At 41.4% G+C, this 21,311-nt stretch overlaps 1 protein-coding gene across 1 annotated transcript in view; it reads right to left on the minus strand.

The window, feature by feature from the left end:
* Window positions 1-4,241: 4,241 nt before the first annotated feature.
* Window positions 4,242-21,311, minus strand: part of slc9a2 (solute carrier family 9 member 2) — a 99,164-nt gene continuing 82,094 nt past the window's right edge. The window contains exons 11-12 of the mRNA XM_059964407.1: window positions 15,004-15,091; window positions 4,242-5,775 (exon numbers count right to left, since the gene is read on the minus strand). Of these exons, the coding sequence (XP_059820390.1) occupies window positions 5,432-5,775; window positions 15,004-15,091 (432 nt within the window). The 3' untranslated portion in view covers window positions 4,242-5,431. The remainder of the gene's footprint in view (window positions 5,776-15,003; window positions 15,092-21,311) is intronic.

Consider the following 21,311-nt stretch of genomic DNA (forward strand, 5'->3'; position numbering starts at 1 on the left):
GCAAAGCTTATTGAGAAAATAAGGAGGCATGGAATCCAAGGGGACCTGGCTTGAACTGGCTTGCCCACACAAGGCAAAAAATGGTTGTAGACAGGTCATATTCTGCATGGAGGTTGGTGACCAGTGGTGTGCCTCAGAGATCTGTTCTGGGACCCCATCTCTTCATGATTTTTATAAATGACCTGGATGAGGAAGTGGAGGGATAGGTTAGTAAATTTGCTGTTGTAACAAAGGTAGGGGGTGTTGAAGATGGTGTGGAGGGCTGTCAGAGGTTACAGTGGGATATCAATAGGATGCAAAACTGGGTTGAGAAGTGACAGATGGCATTTTTCCCAGATAAGTGTGAGATGGTTCATTTTGGTAGGTCAAATATGATGGCAGAATATAGTATTAATGGTAAGACTCTTGGCAGTATGGAGGATCAGAAGAATCTTGGGGTGAGAATCCATAGCACACTCAAAGCAGCTGCGCAGATTGACTGTGTGTTTAAGAAAGCATACATTGGCCTTCATCAACTGCAGGATTGACTTCAAGAGCCAAGAGGTAATGTTGCAACTATACAGGACCCTGGTCAGAACCCACTTGGAGTATTGTGCTCAGTTCTGGTCACCTCACTACAGGAACGAAGTGGAAAACATAAAAAAGATGCAGGGGAGCTTTACAAGGATGTTGCCTGGATTGGGGAGCATGCCTTACGAGAATAGTTTGAGTGAACTTGGCCTTTTCTCATTGGAGCTCAGAGGATGAGAGGTGATCTGATAGAGAGGCATTGATCTTGTGGATAGTCAGAGGCTTTTCACCAGGACTGAAATGGCTAGCACAAGCGGGCACAGTTTTAAGGTGCTTGGAATGAGGTACAGAGGAGATGTCAGGGATAAGGTTTTTTTTACGCAGAGAGTGGTGAGCATGTGGAATGGGCTGCCAGCAACAGTGGTAGAGGCAGATACAATAAGGTCTTTTAAGAGACTCCTGGATAGGTACATAGAGCTTAGAAAAATAGAGGGCTATGAGTAACTCTAGGTAATTTCTAAAGTAAGCACATGTTCGGAACAGCATTGTTGGCCGAAGAACCTGTACTGTATTGTGATGTAGGTTTTCTATATTTACAAGATCACTAATTTTACCTGTCTCATTGCACAGGACTAGATCTACGATAGTATGTTCCCTTGTAGGTTCAGTAATATGCTGTTCCAGAAAGCCATCACAGATGCATTCTATGAAGTCCTCCTCAAGAATGCCTCCACTAACTTCACTCATTCAATCTATGTGCAAGTCAAAGTCCCCCATGATAACTGCTGTTCCATTCTTACATGCCTCAGATATTTCTCTGTTTATTGCCTGTACCACTGTAATGTTATTATTCGGTGGCCAATAGACAACTCCCACTGATGATTTTTCCCCTTTATTATTCCTAATCTCTACCCAGATGCATTCAACATTCTACACTTTAGAATCTCATATCATCTCTCACTATTGCCATGATCTCATCTCCCTTACCTTCCTGCCTATCCTTCCGTATTACCTGATAACCTTGGATTTCTAATTCCCAATCCTGTCTATCCTGCAACCACATTTCTGTAATGGCTACTATATCATATCCCCTTTTTACTGATTTGTGCCACAAGTTCAATGGCCTTGTTTCGAGTACTACAGACATTCAAATCAAGTGCCCTTACACTCATTGTGCTTTTAAAATCTAGTAATCTTTTACCGTCTTGCACTCAACTTTTCTTCACTCCACTCTTACTTTTTTCCTTTTTTTATCTTCTGCTTTAAATTTATTCACACTTTTCATTTTTACTTTATCCATACTTCTCTAATCTGTGTAACCCATCCACCCCTAATACCTAGTTTAAAGCCCTATCCACAGCCCTAGTTATGCGATTCGCTACAATCCAGGTCCCATCATGGCTCAGGTGGAGCCTGTCCCATTGCTACAGTTCCCTCCTTCCCCAATACTGGTGCCATTTTCCCATGAATTCAAACCCACTTGTCCCAGACCAATCTTTAAGCCATGCATTTAACTCTCTAATCTTCTTGACTCTATGCTGATTTGCTCAGGTAGTAATCTAGAGATTACTACCTTTTTGGTTCTGCTTTTTAATTTAGTCCCTAGCTGCTCAAATTCTCTTAGCAGAACCTCTTTCTACCTATGTTGTTGGTCACCACGTGGACCACAACAACTGGATCTTTCCCCTGCCACTGCAAATTCTTCTGCCACTCAGATAAGATGTCCCGAACCCAGGCACCAACAGGCAAAACAGCCTTCGGGACAGTCTATCCTCACAACAGAGAAGTCTGTTCCGCTGACTATCCTATCCACAATACCACTACATTTCTCTTCTCTCCCCCCCCCTCTTGAACAGAGCCACAGTCAGATTGCTCATCCTTTCTAAAGCCCCGGTTCTCATCCACAAGGAGCAAGAATCTCAGACGTTGGACAAGCTCAAGGGCTGAGGCTCCTCCAGCAGTATCTCTTGGATCCCACTACCTGCCTCATTTGTAGCCACACCCTCTTGCCCCTGACCACAGACCGAATTTGAGGCAGCTAATCTAATGGATGTGACTACCTTCTGAAACAGAGAATCCAGGTAACTCTCCCGCTCCTTGCTATGTTGTCGTGTTTGAAGTTCAGATTAAAGGCCATCAACTTTGAGCCTGAGTTCTTCAAGTAGCCAAGTATTAGAAACCAAGAAACATAGAAAGACTACAGCACAATACAGGCCCTTTGGCCCACAATACTGTGCCGAACATGTACTTTTGAAATTACCTAGGGTTACCCCACACCTCTATTTTCTTTAACTCCATGTACCTATCCAGGAGTCTCTTAAAAGACCCTATTGTATCTGCCTCCACCACCATTGCTGGCAGCCCATTCCACGCACTCACCATTCTCTGCATAAAAACTTACCCCTGATATCTCCTCCGTACCTACTTCCAAGCACCTTAAAACTATGCCCTCTTGTAATAGCCATCTCAGCCCTGGGAAAAAGCCTCTGACTATCCACACGATCAATGTCTGTCATCATCTTCTATACCTCTATCAGGCCACCTTTCATCCTTTGAGCTCCTATGAGAAAAGGCCAAGTTCACTCAACCTATTCTCGTAAGGCATGCTCCCAAATCCAGGCAACATCCTTGTAAATCTCCTCTGCACCCTTTCTATGGTTTCCATGTCCTTCCTGTAGTGAGGCGACCAGAACTGAGCACAGTACTCTAAGTGGAGTCTGACCAGGGTCCTATATAGCTATAACATCACCTCTTGGCTTCTAAATTCAATTCCACGATTGATGAAGGCCAATATACACCCCCATATGCCTTCTTAACCACAGAGTCAACCTGCACATCTGCTTTGAGTGTCCTGTGGATTCGGACCCCAAGATCCCTCTGATCCTCCACACTGCCAAGAGTCTTACCATTAATACTATATTTGGCTACCATATTTGACCTACCAAAATAAATCACATCACACTCATCTGAGATGAACTCCATCTGCCAGTGGGGTCTGAGCAGGGTCCTATATACATGTAACTTGCTGCAGTTGTGGTCACCAGGAACCACAATGGGGTCCACCAGCTCCCATATCATGCAACTACAGCAGATCACCTGATCCTGTATCATCCCTATTTATTTAATTAGCTGTAATTTAGTGACTTTTTATTTAACCACTACAAAAGCCTTACTTGCTTCTTACCTGTGCCTCCTCACCAAAGCCTCTTGAACCAAAGCTTCAAGTTCCCAATCCTACACTGATCCACTCACAGAATGTCCAGTCTTCATTGACCCTGCTTTACTTTTATTTGCTTCTGCTAATGAATCACAAATTGATTGGTCCGTTGCTAATGTGTTGAGCCCCGCAAATAGCTCCTTTTTTAAATTCTTCTTGCCAACCTGTGCAAAGCTCTTTCTCGCTTCGAATCAGTTGCTAATGCCAAATGTATCTCTGTATCTCTAAATAAGTGAATTTTTACAGCTAATCAACAAAAATTGCTTTTTTTTAAAAAAAGGACTTTTGACTGAACAGCTCAAAGACCACTGTCTCAAGTTCCAAAAGTTATTAAACTACAGAATTTTTCAGGCACTTAGAGAATATGAAAAACAGACCTCAAAAGGTTCAATACTATGTTAAGAAAATAAAAGATACAAAATCTGATTTTTAAAAAATGCCTTGAACTTGCTTGAGTGTAATTAATAAATGTCTCTGTTTTGGCAATTGGGACCCAAGAATGGAGAAGCAACAATTGAAATGTGGACTCACCTTAGCCACACTAATATTTAATGAAAGCAATTTACTATTCACTGACACTAAGTTTTCAATACAAAGCAGTTTTAAGTTTAAAATCTAGTCATCAAATATTCCAATTAGAACCAATTACAGTCAATAAAAGCAAATATTCCAATAAACATCTGTAAATATATTATTTTCATCACCAATTTCTTTACATTTCATGCATAATTTGAGCAGGAAACAATTAGGGGGATCTTTCCAGTTTCAGCCTTTACATTGTTTCGCCTTAAAACAATGTTGCAATCATACCATTAAAAAATGTCTTCTACTAAGAAATCTTGATATTCACTTGGACATTCATATCAGGCAAGGTCATAAAGAACTGCCTGTTATGGATTTGTTAATAGAGGGGGAGAGAGGAGATAGTAAAAGGAAAAGCAAGTGGGAAGCAATCAATAGAGAAAGAGAAGGGTTACAGCTATTGATGATGGTAGTGTGGGAAAGAGGAGAGAATGGGGAGGGTAGAGAACAATGGAAATGAGCTAGGCTGTGGTGGCAGGTAGGAAAGCACTGTAGGTCATTTGCAAAATAAACCAAAAAGTAGAAGTTAATTTCAACAATCTGAACAAATTAAAAACCGTCGATTGGATAGGCATTTTGAAAGAAAGGCATTTTGGATTGTGAGCAATCTCCTCTCAATTTTGCAAGCAGGTTCAAGACATTGAAGATATGAAATGAAGATAGCTATGGCTTGGCTATCAAAGCATTAACATTGGTTGGTTGAATAGAAACAAAGGGATTTGAAGGGGCAGATTACTTTTTCCAAGGAAGGTTCTTAAAATGAGAATTATTTTTCGCAATGTAGAGTTGCACTTTGGCACAGATCAGCCGGAATTAGCCATAGAACTACCTAGGAATGACGAATGAGTATTCAATGTGTACTAATAAATAATTTAGATCATGTGTCACTCCATATCCCAATACCTTAATGTTAAAAACAAAGCTTCAATTTAAAATAAAGCATTCAGGTGATTTGAGAGTTGTTAGGTTTGTTAGAATTCATAAGCAGAGAAAAAATAATTCCTTATTCATCTGTATTTGGTTAACCAACACATTATTTGAGAGCCAACTTTAGTTTATGCAAGTAATAAATTTAATCCATTGAATAAAATCTCAACATATTGGTCCAACTATTAGTTGGTATCACTTTGGTTTTCTTAGCAAGGGATCATTGATTTCAGTATCTTCTTCATGTGCATCTTCTGCCATCCACCCAGCTGGTGGAATTTCCACAATTCCTTGCCGACTTCTTCCAGTTCCAGAATCTTGAGGATCTAGTTGACTAAATCTTACCCTTGGCATCAGTGCTTGACGCCTTCCACCATTGTCCTGTCTACCAGAGTCAGGCCAACGACTCCTGTCATCTCCTTGAACTTCATTTGTCCACTCCACGTTGTTTGGATTATGATGAGGGGTTGGTTTTGCTCTGGACTGTGATAGATTTGCTAGCTGCAAAGATTCTGTTTCTGAGTTGATGTCATCTCCCACTGAAGATCAAGAGCACCATGTAAACATTTTAAAATCAAAAAAGTTTATTCTTGCACTGAAGATAAACTAGAGAATCATTATAAATTAATTATATTTGACACCATATAAAGGTAGACAAGTCACCCAGACCAGAAGGTCTACACTCCAGGGTACTGAAAGAGGTAGCTGAAGAGATTATGGAGGCATTAGTAATGATCTTTCTAGAATCATTACATTCTGGAATAGTTCCAGAGGACTGCAAAAATTGCAACTGTGGCTCCACTTTTTAAAGAGGGAGGGAGGGAGAAGAAAGGAAGTTATAGGCCAGTTAGCCTGACGTCAGTGGTTGGGAAGATGTTGAGTCTATCATTAAGGGTGAGGTTTCAGGGTATTTGAGGGCTGGTGATAAAATAGGCCTAAGTCAGCATGGTTTTCTAAAGGGGAAATCCCGCCTGACAAATCTGTTGGAAATCTTTGAAGAAATAACAGGCAGGATAGACAAAGGTGAATCAGTGGATGTTGTTTATTTGGATTTTCAGAAGGCCCTTGATAAGGTCTTGCGTAAGAGGCTGCTTAATAAGCCCATAGAATTACAGGAAAAATACTAACATAAATAGAATATTAGCTGACTGGCAGGAGACAAAGAGTGGGAATAAAAGGGGCTTTTTCTAGTTGGCTACCCCTGACTAGTGGTGTTCTGCAGGGGCCTACTTCTTTTCATGTTATTTATCAATGATTTGGATGAAGGAGTTGTTGGTTTTGTGGCCCTTTTGTGAACAATACAAAGATAGGTGGAGGGGCAGGCAGTTTTGAAGAAGCAGGGAGTATGCAGAAGGACTTGGACGTATTGGGAGAATGGGCAAAGAAGTGACAGGTAGAGTACGGCGTAGGGGAATGTTATTCTTTGACAGAAGGAATAAAGGCGCAGAATATTTTCTAAATAGGGAGAAAATTCTAAAATGAGGTACAGAGGGGCTTGGGAGTCATTGTGTAGGGTTTCCTTAAGGTTAACTTTTGGGTTGAGTCAGTGGTGATGAAGGCAAAAGCCTTCATTTTGGGAGGAATACAAAAGCAAGGATGTAATGCAAGGCACTGGTGAAGCCTCAGTTGGAGCACTGTTAACAGATGTGGGCCCTTATCTGAGAAAGGCTGTACTGACATTCCAGAGGCTTCATGAGAATGATTCTGGAAATGGAAGGGTTATGATATGAGGAGAATTTGATGGCTCTAGCCCTCTACTCGCTGGAATTTAGAAGAATGAGGGGGAGCTCATTGAAACCTATCAAATGTTGAAAGCCCTTGATAGAATAGATGTGCAGAGTATGTTTCCTATAGTGTAGTGAGCCTAGACCCAGAAGGCACAACCTCAGAATAGAGGGACAAGCATTTGGAACAGAAATTAGGAAAAAAATTCTTTAGTCAAAGGGTGGTGAATCTGTGGAATTCCTCACAGTTGGCTGTGCAGGCCACATCATTGTATATATTTAAAGCAGAGGTTGATATGTTCTTGATATATCAGGCATCAAATGTTACAGGGAAAAGGCAGGAGAATAGGTTTCAGAGGGATTATAAATCAACCGTAATGGTATTGTGGAGCAAACTCGATGGGCTAAGTGGCCTAACTCTGCTCCAATGTCTTATGGTCCTATAATTAATCAAAGTATACATTCCTCCATATTTAGCTGGAAATAATATATTTTTATTTAAATACTGAACATTCAGGTTTTTCAAAAATGTCTGGAAACATCCTAAAAAGAGCTTAAAAACTAGTGTTTTGTAAATTACAGGTTCTTGGAGCTTTTTTATAAAAACATTTCTGTCATGAAATTACCAAATTCGCACCCTAGCCTCTTGAACACATTTTTAGTAGAATCTGCAAAATATATCCTTAGACCCACAAGTGAATTCACTAGAAATTCTAAAAGGTAATCCAAGTTTGTTCTCTTATACACTGGAGCACTCAGCAACAACTTCCAGATTCCCATATTTCTGCACACCAGGAAATACAAGGATGCTGTCATATTACAGGACATAGCACATAGAGCGTAGCAGCACAATAAAGCCCTTTGGCTCACGATACTGTCCTGAGCTTATAACCTGCTCTAACCCTTCCCTCAAAGGTAGTCTCCTATTTTTTTCTATTATTCATGTGCCTATCTAAGAGTTTCTTAAATGCCCCTAATGTACTGCCACCCTGGCTGTGTATTTCATGCATTCATCAATCTCTGTGCAAAAACAAACTTACTTTTGATATACCCCTCCCCAATATGTTCCTCCAATCAACTTAAGATTAGCTACCCATTCGATCTATGCTTCTTACCATCTTGTGTACCTCTATCAACCCCAACCCCCGCATCCTCCTTCGCTCCAAGGAGAAAACCTCTAGCTCACCCAACCTTTCCTCATAAGACGTGCTCTCTAATCCTAGCAACATCCTGGTAAATCTCTTCTCCACGCTCTCTAAAGCTTCTACATCCTCCTTTAGTGAGGGAGCAAAACACAATATTCCAATTGTGGTTTAACCAGAGTTGTATAGAGTTGCAACATTACTTTGCCCTCTTGAACTTAATCGCCTGACTAATGAAGATCAACATACTGTACTTCACATTTCAAAGTCCCAGTGAATATGCAAACACTTTACTCTAAATTTCTCCTTGTAGGAGAATCCAGCTTAGAACATAGAACAATACAGTACAGGAACAGGCCTTTCAGCCCATATTGTTGTGCCAAATTAATCAAACTAGTAACTAGATGGTTAACTAAACTAATCCTTTCTGTTCTGACTACACAATGTCCATTTTCCACCATTCTCTGCACATTCATGTGCCTGTCTAAAAGCATTTTAAATACCTCAGTCCTATTCGCCTCCATCACCACTCCTGGCAGCTCATTCCAGGCTCCCACCACACTGTATATTAAAAAAAAAACTTGCTCCACACAGCTCCTTTGAATTTAACCCCTCTCACATTCAAGTCCCCGGGTTAAGAACATCCGATTTACAGACAACTCGTACTTACGAACGGACTGCTATAAAGCCTATTATATTAAAAATTTGTGACACTCATGAAAACATTGCACGGCTTCAGCAGTTTGTCGCCTAGAGGAAGGAGAACGCTGTCCGCCATTTTAAGTCGGATCACTTTGCCGTTAACACTGTGTTGAGTGTGTTTTATATGCATAGAAAGGTAAAATATTTACTATATACTAAGACAAACATTTGACTAACTGATGCTAAATAAGAACTCTATGTACCTGTTCCAACTTACCTACAAATTTGAATTAAAGACAGAATTTGGAACAGATCTCGTTCATAACCTGGGGACTACCTGTATTAAATTTTTCAGCCCCGGGGGAAAGGTTGTAAGTCTAAAAGGGCAAACAACCAAATAAAAAGGCTGGTTGTCCACACTATCTATGCCTCTCATAATCTTATAAGCTTCTTATCAGGCCTGTCAATCATCACCCTTTTTTTCTATGGTTTAGTCAGTTCTGAACCCAAACAGCCAAATCACCATGGATCCGATGCAGCTTCTAGATGAGTCTACCAAGAGGGAGATTGTCAAATGCTTTTCTTAAAATCCACATAAACAACAGCTACATCTCTGCCTCCATCAACTGCCCTCAACACCTCCAAGGAACAGAAGGATTATATGGATTAATATGTGGCTGAGAGGATGGTGCAGGAGGGAGGGCTTCAGGTTTTTAGATAATTGGGCTTTGTTCCAGGGAAGGTGGGATCTGTTCTGGTGGGACAGTTTACACCTGAACTGGAGTGGTACTAACATTCTTGCAGGAAAGTTCGCTAGTGCTTTTCAGGGGGGTTTAAACTAAATTTGCAGGGGGCAGGGATCCAGAATGCAAGAGAGAATAGTGAGATGAAGAATAAAGGACAGGTGGGGACTACACGGTTCTGGAATATTAAGTATGTTGTAGAGAAAGGTGAGGCGGAACAAGTGATAAGGAGGACACATGTACAGAGGGATGGTCTGACGGAACATGGAGTTAAATGTACAGAAAGAATAAGAAAATTTAGGAAGGACAACAAAATTCAAGGGGCGTATAGCCCGATGGGAGTTCGGGGAGCTGGGTTAAGCACAATAGGCAGCGATTTAAACAGAGAGAGGAGAAATGGGCTAAAAATTCTATATCTGAATGCACAAAGTGTCAGAAATAAGGTGGATGAGCTTGAAGCTCAGGTGCGAATGGGTAACTATGATGTTGTTGGGATAACGGAGACATGGCTGCAGGGAGAACAGACCTGGGAAATTAATGTACAAGGGTATACATGCTATCGTAGGGACAGAAATGTGGGCAGAGGGGGTGGGGTGGCTCTGTTGGTGAGGAATGAGATTCAGTCCTTTGCAAGGAGGGACATAGGATCAGGAGTAGAGTCTGTGTGGATAGAACTGAGGAACAGTAAGGGCAAAAAGACCCTAATGGGTATTGTCTACAGGCCACCAAACAGTAGAATGGATATTGGGTGCAAGTTGAATAGGGAGTTAACATTGGCATGTGGCAAAGGTAATGTCGCAGTAGTTATGGGGGATTTCAACATGCAGGTGAATTGGGAGAATCAGGTTGGTGCTGGACCCCAGGATAGGGAGTTTGTAGAGTGCCTACGGGATGCATTTTTGGAACAGCTTGTACGAGAGCCAACCAGGGACAAGGCTATTCTGGATTTAGTCTTGTGTAATGAACAGGATTTGATAAGTGATCTTGAGGTAAAGGAGCCATTAGGAGGTAGTGATCATAATATGATAAGTTTTTATCTGCAATTTGAGAAGGATAAGGGCAGATCGGAGGTGTCAGTGTTGCAGTTGAACAGGGGAGACTATGGAGCCATGAGGGAGGAGCTGACCAAAGTTAACTGGACGGATATCCTAGCAGAAAAGACAGTGGAACAGCAATGGCAGGTATTCTTGTGAATAATGCACAAGGTGCAAAATCAGTTCAAGGAAGGATTCAAAGGGGGAAAAGGGGCCACAGTGGTTGACAAAGGAAGTCAGAGATTGCATAGCATTAAAAAAAAAGGAAGTATGACAGAGCTAAGGTGAGTGGGAGGACAGATAATTGGTAATTTTTAAGGAACAACAGAACTTAACTAAAAAGGCAATACGGGGAGAAAAAATGAGGTACGAACGCAAGCTAGCCAGGAATATAAAGGAGGATAGCAAAAGCTTTTTTAGGTATGTGAAGAGAAAAAAGATAGTTAAGAGCAATGTTGGGCCCTTGAAGAATGAATTGGGTGAAATTGTTATGGGAAACAGAGAAATGGCAGAAGAATTTAATAAGTACTTTAGATCTGTCTTCACTAAGGAAGACACAAGCAACCTCCCAGATGTATGGATGGGCCAAGGACATAGGGTAACAGAGGAAATGAAACCGATTGACATTAGGAAGGAAACAGTGATGAGTGGACTGATGGGACTGAAGGCTGACAAATCCCCAGGTCCAGATGGTCTGCATCCTAGGGTACTAAAGGAGGTGGCCCTGGAAATTGTGGATGCATTTGTAATCATTTTCCAATGTTCCTTACATTCAGGGTCAGTTCCTGAGGATTGGAGAATGGCTAATGTTATCCCAAGTTTTAAGAAAGGAGGGAGGGAGAAAACAGAGAACGATCGTCCTGTCAGCCTAACATCAGTAGTGGGGAAGATGCTAGAGTCCATTATTAAAGATGAAATAGTGGTATATCTAGATAGCAATGATAGGATTGGGCCGAGCCAGCATGGATTTACCAAGGGCAAATCATGCTTGACTAATCTATTGGAGTTTTTTGAGGATGTAACCAGGAAGTTAGACAAGGGAGATCCAGTGGATGTAGTGTTCCTTGATTTTCAGAAGGCATTTGATAAGGTCCCACATAGGAGATTGGTGGGTAAAATCAGAGCTCATGGCATTGGGGGGAAGATATTGACATGGATAGAAAACTGGTTGGCAGATAGAAAGCAAAGGGTAACGGTGAATGGGTGTTTCTCAGAATGGCAGGTGGTGACTAGTGGGGTGCCACAGGGCTCGGTATTGGGACCACAGCTGTTTACGATTTACATCAACGATTTAGATGAAGGCATTGAGAATAACATCAGCAATTTTGCTGATGATACTAAGCTGGGTGGCAGTGTGATATGTGATGAGGATGTTAGGAGAATTCAGGGTGACTAGGATAGGCTGAGTGAGTGGGCAGATACTTGGCAGATGACGTTTAATGTGAATAAGTGTGAGGTTATCCACTTTGGGAGTAAGAACAGGAAGGCAGATTATTATCTGAATGGTGTAGAGTTAGGTAAGGGAGAAATACAAAGAGATCTAGGAGTCCTTGTTCATCAGTCACTGAAGGTGAATGAGCAAGTGCAGCAGGCAGTGAAGAAGGCTAAAGGAATGTTGGCCTTTATTACAAAGGGAATTGGATACAAGAGCAAGGAAATCCTTTTGCATTTGTACAGGGCCCTGGTGAGACCACACCTGGAGTACTGTGTACAGTTTTGGTCTCCAGGATTAATGAAGGACATCCTGGCTATAGAGGAAGTGCAGTGTAGATTCACGAGGTTAATTCCTGGGATGTCCGGACTGTCTTACGCAGAGGTTAGAGAGACTGGGCTTGTACACGCTGGAATTAAGGAGATTGAGAGGGGATCTGATTGCAACATATAAGATTATTAAGGGATTGGACAAGATAGAGGTAGGAAATATGTTCCAGATGCTGGGAGAGTCCAGTACCAGAGGGCATGGTTTGAGAATAAGGGGTAGGTCATTTAGGACAGAGTTAAGGAAAAACTTCTTCTCCCAGAGAGCTGTGGGGGTCTGGAATGCACTGCCTCGGAAGGCAGTGGAGGCCAATTCTCTTTCAAGAAGGAGCTAGATATCTTATGGATAGGGAAATCAAGGGATATGGGGACAAGGCAGGAACCAGGTATTGATAGTAGATGATCAGCCATGATCTCAGAATGGCGGTGCAGACTCGAAGGGCCAAATGGTCTACTTCTGCACCTATTGTCTATTGTCTATTAACAAACACAAGCAAGTTAATAAGTCAATGGCTTGCCCCATGCAAAGTCATGCTGACTGTCCTTGTTTTAGCCACAATTTTCCAAATGCTCATAAATTCTATTTCTAAGAATCCTGTCTAATCTTATTGCAGGATTATCATTTAGTAAACATATACCACTGACTTTCAATGGCAATTATATCCTTCCAGAAGTATAATGAAACTAAAATCACACACAGTTCTTCAGATTGGGTTCCACAAAATCCATGCTCATTTATAGTGAGTTCCTTTCACTGCATCCCAAGCCCATTGTAATAAAGGACTAGCATTCTGCTGAGCTTCATGATGACATGCTACTTCTGCCCAAAAACTTATGTATTTTATGCAAGGTACTCAAATATCTACTGGAGCATTTATTGATTTCTTACAGATTAATAAATATTTTTGGAATATGGATGCATAACATAATGCCTAGTGTAGTCAACAGAACTGAACTTCAGAACAAGAGCTCAATGTCTGTAATTGCTACATCACCCATCAACCAATAGGTGTGACTGTTCTGTGCCTTTCTAAAATGAACACCACAGTCTCCAATAGTACAAATCGAGATATCACACCTATTCCCTAATTAATATAGGTTATAAATAACTGGTACCAGCATCAATTTGTGTGACATCCAGACATTAGCTTTCCAAATTAAAATTGACTTGTCTATTAATAACGTTCTCTTCCTAATCAGCTTCCTATAAACTAATCATCTACAAGCTAATATGTTATTCTTAATTCCACGAGTGCTTCAATGGCACCTTAGCAAATGGCTTTGAAATCCAAATTTAACACAGCTAGTGATTATATCCCCCAAAAAGAGATTTCCAGATTTGTCAGCTCAGCTTCTCTTTGACAAGATCACATTGATTTTACTTCATCACATGACTTCCAATTGGTACTTACTTCTTAGTGAACTTAAGTACAAACGTTTGTGTTCTCCACACAACTGATGACTGATAATGTTACGCAAACACGAGGAAATCTGCAGTTGCTGGAAATTCAAGCAATACACATAAAACGCTGGTGGAACGCAGCAGGCCAGGCAGCATCTATAGGAAGGAGTACAGTTGCTATTTCAGGCCGGGACCCTTCGTCAGGATCCAGATGAAGGGTCTCGGCCTGAAATGTGGACTGTACTTCTTTCTATAGATGCTGCCTGGCCTGCTGCGTTCCACCAGTGTTTTGTGTGTGTTGACTGATACTGTTACATTCACTTCCTTCAATCCAGTAGGAATATTTACAAAATCACTTCAAATGCATCTGCAATCTCTATCACCATCTCTTAAAATACTGGAAACCACATCATTTTCCTGGGACTTGGTGGCTTTTTGTGGCAAGAATTTTCCCTGTTCCCTTACTAACTTTACATATAGATTCTTACTGTCACGAGTGAATACCTACTGGTGTATGTTTTCAGGTGCACGTTCGATTTCCAACTGCGGATTGATTTTTTTTAATTTTCAGGGAAACTAAAGTCTTTTCCTCTACCATAAAAACTCAAACTCTTTTCTATGTAATGAATCTGCTTATGTTGTGTAATATGGCCTTCCTATATTGAAACTTAACTGCTTAAGTGACCTGATAGAGGTGTACAAGATGATGAGAGGGATTGATCGTGTGGATAGTCAGAGGCTTTTTCCCAGGGCTGAAAAGGCTGCCACAAGAGGACACAGGTTTAAGGTGCTTGGGAGTAGGTACAGAGGAGATGTCAGGGGTAATACGGAGAGAGTGGTGAGTGCATGGAATGGGCTGCCGGCAACAGTGGTGGAGGCAGACATGATAGGGTCTTTTAAGAGACTTTTGGATAGGTACATGGAGCTTAGAAAAACAGAGGGTTATGGGGAAGTCTAGTAATTTCTAAGGTAGGGACATGTTCGGCACAACTTTGTGGGCCGAAGGGCCTGTGTTGTGCTGTAGGTTTTCTATGTTTCTAAGCTTAATGACGACATTTTTTTTCACCCCTTTCCCTCCCCATCTTCTCTGCTTCTAAACTAACTGCTTTCTCTTTCTTAGGTCAGATAAATGCTGTCAGAGCTGAGATGTTAACTATTCCTCTTTTCTCAGATGCTACCTATCCTACTGTTTCCGACATTCAACTTTGTTTTCTGAATTCCCTTTCTCCAAAACCTCATTTGATCCTTTCACTGCATTTGTGATACTAAAAGTCTCTCTTAAACAACTTTCTGGAAATAGTTTGCTGTGGTACCCACATTACCTGTGAAAGCAATGTTCCGCTTTGGGGATCTGGAAGAAATTCTGGTAGGTTGAGGCAGTGAAAATGGACGACCTTTTATTGCACCAGACTAGAAAAGAAGAAAAAGTGGGAAGAGTAAGTAACTACAATCAAATAGCCTTGTGTTTTATGTTTGCTCTAAGCTACGTGCATGTGCATGCGTACACACTTTTTCAACCAGCGCACAAAGGAAATTAATGTGCGCACAAGAGGTTAGTTACCTAAAATAATGTAGTAAGTAATAATTATACTTATTGAAAATAATCTTTTAGCTAAACGTTTCTGTTAACTTGTAGGTTTTTACCACTAAGGTTTTTACCACAATGCACACCACTAAGTTGTGGTACCTTTTGACCAGCAGCAATTGGTTTGTAAATATTAAGAACTAACAGTTCTGGTGAAGGAGGCGTGATTGATACAGGGTGGACAACAATTGTGCTAATTACTACAGATGTGCAGGTAAGGAAAAACATGACAACGTTCACCAACAAAAGGCTCCATACTTACATGCATGAATGACAGAGATCAAATTCATGAATGTAAATTATTAATCCATGATCATATTTAGTAATTGTGTCTCAGATAAAATTAATAAAAAGGCTTTATACATTAGGCCCAAAAGATTGAACTGGAATGTTAGAATAAACCAAGATTGATATACAAGGAAGGTTAAGCGTGGTAGAAAAGGACATCAAAATTTCTCTTTTACTCATGTAGTTCCATATAACATCAAGGGAAGGGTTGACTGTTTAATTTAAGAATATGGGGTGGCATGGCAGCATTTTGGATAGCACAACGTTTTAAGATACCAGTGACCAGTGGAGAAGGAAGTCCGAGATTCGGAACAGGAGTGCGGCGGGAGTCATTTTGATTTTTTTCTTCTTCTCATCGGAGTTAAGAGAGTCAGGACTGCACAGGCTTGTGACATCGGGCAGTAAAGCATGGAAGATTTAAAAGGAACATAGCCTTATATTGCGGACAGCGTCATTTTGCAAGCAGCGTAGTGAGCCGGGAGCAAAGTGAAGGCTTAAGGGCTTTGGCTCAATGGGCTTAGGTGGAAACGGGCGAGGCAAGGTAGGTTTAGTTTTCAGTTTTTCCTGTTATTTGAGGAAAGGGGGAAGTATGAGTGTGAGGGCAGCTTGTTGTTCTCGGTGTCGGATGTGGGAGGTCCTGGAGTCTCCCGGCCTCCCGGACGTCCACATCTGCACCAGATGCACCGAGCTGCAGCTCCTGAGAGACCATATTAGGGAACTGGAGATGCAGCTCAATGACCTTCGGCTGGTCAGGAAGAATGAGGAGATGATAGAGAGGAGTTACAGGCAGGTGGTCACACTGGAGGCAGACAAGTGGGTCACGATTAGAAGAGAGAAGGGGAAGAGTCAGGTACTAGAGAGTACCCCAGTGGCTGTACCCCTTGACAATAAGTACTCCTGTTTGAGTGCTGTTGGGGGGGACAGCCTACCTGGGGGAAGCAACAGTGGCCGTGCCTCCGACACAGAGTCCGGCCCTGTGGCTCAGAAGGGTAGGGAAAGGAAGAGGAAGGCAGTAGTAATAGGGGATTCGATAGTTAGGGGGTCAGATAGGCGATTCTGTGGACACAGTCAGGAGACCTGGATGGTAGTTTGCCTCCCTGGTGCCAGGGTCCAGGATGTTTCTGATCGTGTCCAAGAATATCCTGAAGTGGGAGGGTGAGGAGCCAGAGGTCGTGGTACATATAGGTACCAATGACATAGGTAGGAAAAGGGAAGAGGTCCTGAAAGGAGAATATAGGGAGCTAGGAAGGGAGTTGAGAAGGACCACAAAGGTAGTAATCTCAGGATTACTGCCTGTGCCAAGCGACAGTGAGAGTAGGAATGGAATGAGGTGGAGGATAAATTCATGGCTGTGGGATTGGAGCAGGTGACAGGGATTCAAGTTTCTGGATCATTGGGACCTCTTTTGGGGCAGGTGTGACCTGTACAAAAAGGACGAGTTGCACTTGAATCCTAGGGGGACCAGAATCCTGGCGGGGAGATTTACAAAGGCTACTGGGGAGACTTTAAGCTAGAATGGTTGGGGGGTGGAATCAAATTGAAGAGACTAGGAGAGAGGAGGTTAGTTCACAAATAGAGAAAGCATGTAGACTGTGTGTGAGGGAGGATAGGCACGTGACAGAGGAGCACTCAGACCGAAGATGTAGGGGAGAAGGAAGAAAAAGATAATAAGGTTATTTGCACCGTTAGGGATAAACAGAGAGTAAGAGGTGGAGTTTGTAAAATGTGCGCAGGATGGTTATTCGCAGCAATACATAGAGGTACCAAATGGAGAAGGGGCAGTGTTGGAGATAGATCAGGTGACGGAGGTATGTGTTGGGGAGCACTTCGGGTCCAGTGATCACAATGCCATTAGTTTCAATATAATTATGGAGAAGGGTAGGACTGGACCCAGGGTTGAGAATTTTGATTGGAGAAAGGCTAATTTTGAGGAGTGGATTGGAACAAATTGATTTATGGGATGTAATAGAGAAATGGAGGTGATTTAAAGGTGAAATGTTGAGGGTACAGAATCTTTATGTTCCTGTTAGGTTGAAAGGAAAGGTTAGAAGTTTGAGACAGCCATGGTCTTCAAGGGATATTGGAAAAGAGAGATCTACAATAAATATAGGCAGCATGGAGTAAATGAGATGCTCGAGGATATAAAGAATGTAAAAAGAATCTTAAGAAAGAAATTAGAAAAGCTAAAAGATATGAGATTGCTTTGGCAAGTAAGGTAAAAATAAATCCAAAGGGTTTCTACAGTTAATAGCAAAAGGATAGTGAGGGATAAAATTGGTCCCTTAGAGAAACAGAGTGGACAGCTATATGTGGAGCCAAAAGAGATGGGGGAAATCTTGAACAATTTCTTTTCTTCGGTATTCACTAAGGAGAAGGATATTGAATTATGTAAGGTAAGCGAAACAAGTAGGGTAGTCATGGAAACTATGATGATTAAAGAAGAGGAAGTACTGGTGCTTTTAAAGAATATAGAAGCGGATAAGTCTCCGGGTCCTGACAGGATATTCCCTGGGACCTTGAGGGAAGTCAGTGTAGAAATAACAGGGGCCCTGACAGAAATATTTCAAATGTCATTAGAAACGGGGATGGTGCCAGAGGATTGGCATATTGCTCATGTGGCTCTATGGTATAAAAAGAGTTCTAAGAGTAAACCTAGCAATTATCAGCCTGTAACATTTCACATGGAAGGTTAGTTAGGAAGGTTCAACCATTAGGTATTAATATTGAAGTAGTAAAATGGATTCAACAGTGGCTGAATGGGAGATGTCAGAGAGTAGTGGTGGATAACTGTTAGGTTGGAGGCCGTGACCAGTGGTGTGCCTCAGGGATCTGTACTGGGTTCAATGTTGTTTGTCATATACATTAATGATTTGGATGATGGGGTGGTAAATTGGATTAGTAAGTATGCAGATGATACTAAGATAGGTGGCGTTGTGGATAATGAAGTAGGATTTCAAAGCTTACAGAGAGATTTAGGCCAGTTAGAAGAGTGGGCTGAAAGATGGCAGATGGAGTTTAATGCTGATAAGTGTGAGGTGCTACATTTTGGTAGGACTAATCAAAATAGGACATACATGGTAGATGTTAGGGCATTGAGGAATGCAGTAGAACAGAGTGATCTGGGAATAATGGTGCATAGTTCCCTGAAGGTGGAATCTCATGTGGATAGGGTGGTGAAGAAAGCTTTTGGTATGTTGGCCTTTATAAATCAGAGCATTGAGTATAGGAGTTGGAATGTAATGTTAAAATTGTACAAGGCATTGTTGAGGTCAGATTTGGAGTATTGTGTACAGTTCTGGTCACCGAATTATTGGAAAGATGTCAACAAAATCGAGTGACTACAGAGGAGATTTACTAGAATGTTACCTGGGTTTCAGCATCTAAGTTACAGAGAAAGGTTGAACAACTTAGGTCTTTATTCTTTGGAGTGTTGAAGGTTAAGGGAGGACTTGATAGATGTATTTAAAATTATGAGGGGGATAGATAGATTTGACGTGGATAGGCTTTTTCCATTGAGAGTAGGGGAGATTCAAACAAAAGGACATGAGCTGAGAGTTAAGGGGCAAAAGTTTAGGGGTAACACGAGGGGGAACTACTTTACTCAGAGAGTGGTAGCTGTGTTGAACGAGCTTCCAGTAGAAGTGGTAGAGACAGGTTCAATTTTGTCATTTTTAAAAAAATTGGATAGGTATATGGACAGGAAAGGAATGGAGGGTTATGGGCTGAGTGCAGTTCGATGGGACTAGATGAGAGTAAGCATTTGGCAAGGACTAGAAGGGCTGAGATGGTCTGTTTCCATGCTGTAATTATTATATGGTACTTTGGTTATGTGATCCAGGTCCATTTCCCATCGCTGCCTGTAAGGAATTCGTACATTCTGTGTGGGTTTCCTTCAGGTACTCCAGTTTCCTCTCACAGTCCAAAGACCTACTGGTTGGTAGGTTAACTGGTCATTGTAAATTGTCCTGTGATTAGGCTGGGATTAAATTGGGGATTTGCTGGGTGGTGTGGCTCGAGAGGCCTATGCTGCGCTGTATCTCAAGAAATAAAAATTTAAAATAAAACATAAGTTATAGGATCAGAATTAGGCTATTTGGTCCATTGAATCTTCTTCACCAATTGTTTCTAGAGATTTATTTTACACTCTCAACCCCAATCTCCTGCCTTCTCCTTGTAACCTTTGATAGCCTTACTTATCAAAAGCCTGTCGAGCCCTGATGGAAGGTCTTGGCCCAAAACATCGGCTCTTTATTCTTCTCCATTGATGCTGCCTGACATGCTGACTTCCTCCAGCGTTTTGTGTTTGTTACCAATCAGCCTCCCTTTTAAATATACCCAATGACTTGGCCACAGCTGTCTGTGGCAATGAATTACACAGATTTATCACCACCTGGCTAAAAAAATTCCTTCTCATCTCTGTTCTGGAGGGATGTTCGTTTATCCTGAAGCTGTGCCCTCTAGACCTAGACTCTATTATCACCGAAATCATCTTCTCCACAATAGTTCTATTCATGCCCTTGAATATTTAATGGTTTCAACGAGATCCCTTCTCATCCTTCTAAATTCCAGAGAGTACAGAATACTCAAATACTCCTTAAATGTTAAACTCTTTCAACCCTATGTTCATTCTTATAAACCCCCTCTCATCTCTGTCCAATACCAACATATCCTTCCTTAGATATGGAGTCCAAAACCGCTTGTAATAATTCAACCAATACTCTGACTAACACCTTATAAAGCCCAAAAGTACATCCTTGCCTTTATGTTTTACTCCACTTGAATTGAATGCTAACATTTTGCATTTGCCTTCTTTACTACTACTGAACTTGTATGTTAAACTTTATTGAGTTTTTAATATTTTTTCTCATTTAAAAAAAAGTTCATGGTTTTATTCCTTCTACCAAAGTGTTTGATTATGTATTTCCCTATGCTGTATTTCATCTGCCACTTCCTTGTCTGTACTCTCAACCTGTCCAAGTCCTTCTGCAGATTCCCTTCCCTGCTTTATCAACACAACCTGCTCTCCACATATTTTTGTAACATGCACGAATTTGGCTGCAAAGCTATCAATTCTGCCATCCAGATCATTAACATGTAACATGAAAAGAAATGGGCTCAGAACCAAGCTCTTGCAGAACACCATTAGTTACCAGCAGCCAATCTGAAAAGGTTCTCTTTATTCCATTGGCCATTTAGCCAATCTTTTATTCATGTTAGTACCTTTCCTATGATACCATGGGTTCCTACCTTGCTTAGCAGCCTTTTGGCACCTTGTCAAAGGCCTTCTGAAAATCCAAGTAACGTTCATTGACTCTCCTTTTTCTATCCTCAAAGAATCCCAACGGATTTGTCAGACAAGATTTCTCCTTAAGAAAAGCATGCTGAATTTGGCCTACTTTATCATGTGCCTCCAAGTACCCAGAAACTTCATCCTTAATAATGACCTCTGACAACTTCCCAACCACTGAAGTCAGGCTAACTGACCTATAATCCCTTTCTTCTGCCTCCATCCCTTTTTAAAGAGTGGAGTGACATTTGCAATTTCTAGAAACTTTCCAGAATCTAGTGATGCTTGAAAATTCACTACTAATGCCTTCACATCCTCTCAGCTACCGCTACCCTATAGTCCATCAGGCCAAGGTGACTTATCCACCTTCAGACCTTTCAGATTTCCAAGTGACTTCTCTTAGTGATAGCAACAGCACTCATTCTTGCCTTCTGGCTCTCTTGAATCTCAAGCATGTTGTTAGTGTCTTC

Source organism: Hypanus sabinus, chromosome 3, assembly GCF_030144855.1.
Source record: "Hypanus sabinus isolate sHypSab1 chromosome 3, sHypSab1.hap1, whole genome shotgun sequence".
NCBI classification, from domain to species: Eukaryota; Metazoa; Chordata; class Chondrichthyes; order Myliobatiformes; family Dasyatidae; genus Hypanus; species Hypanus sabinus.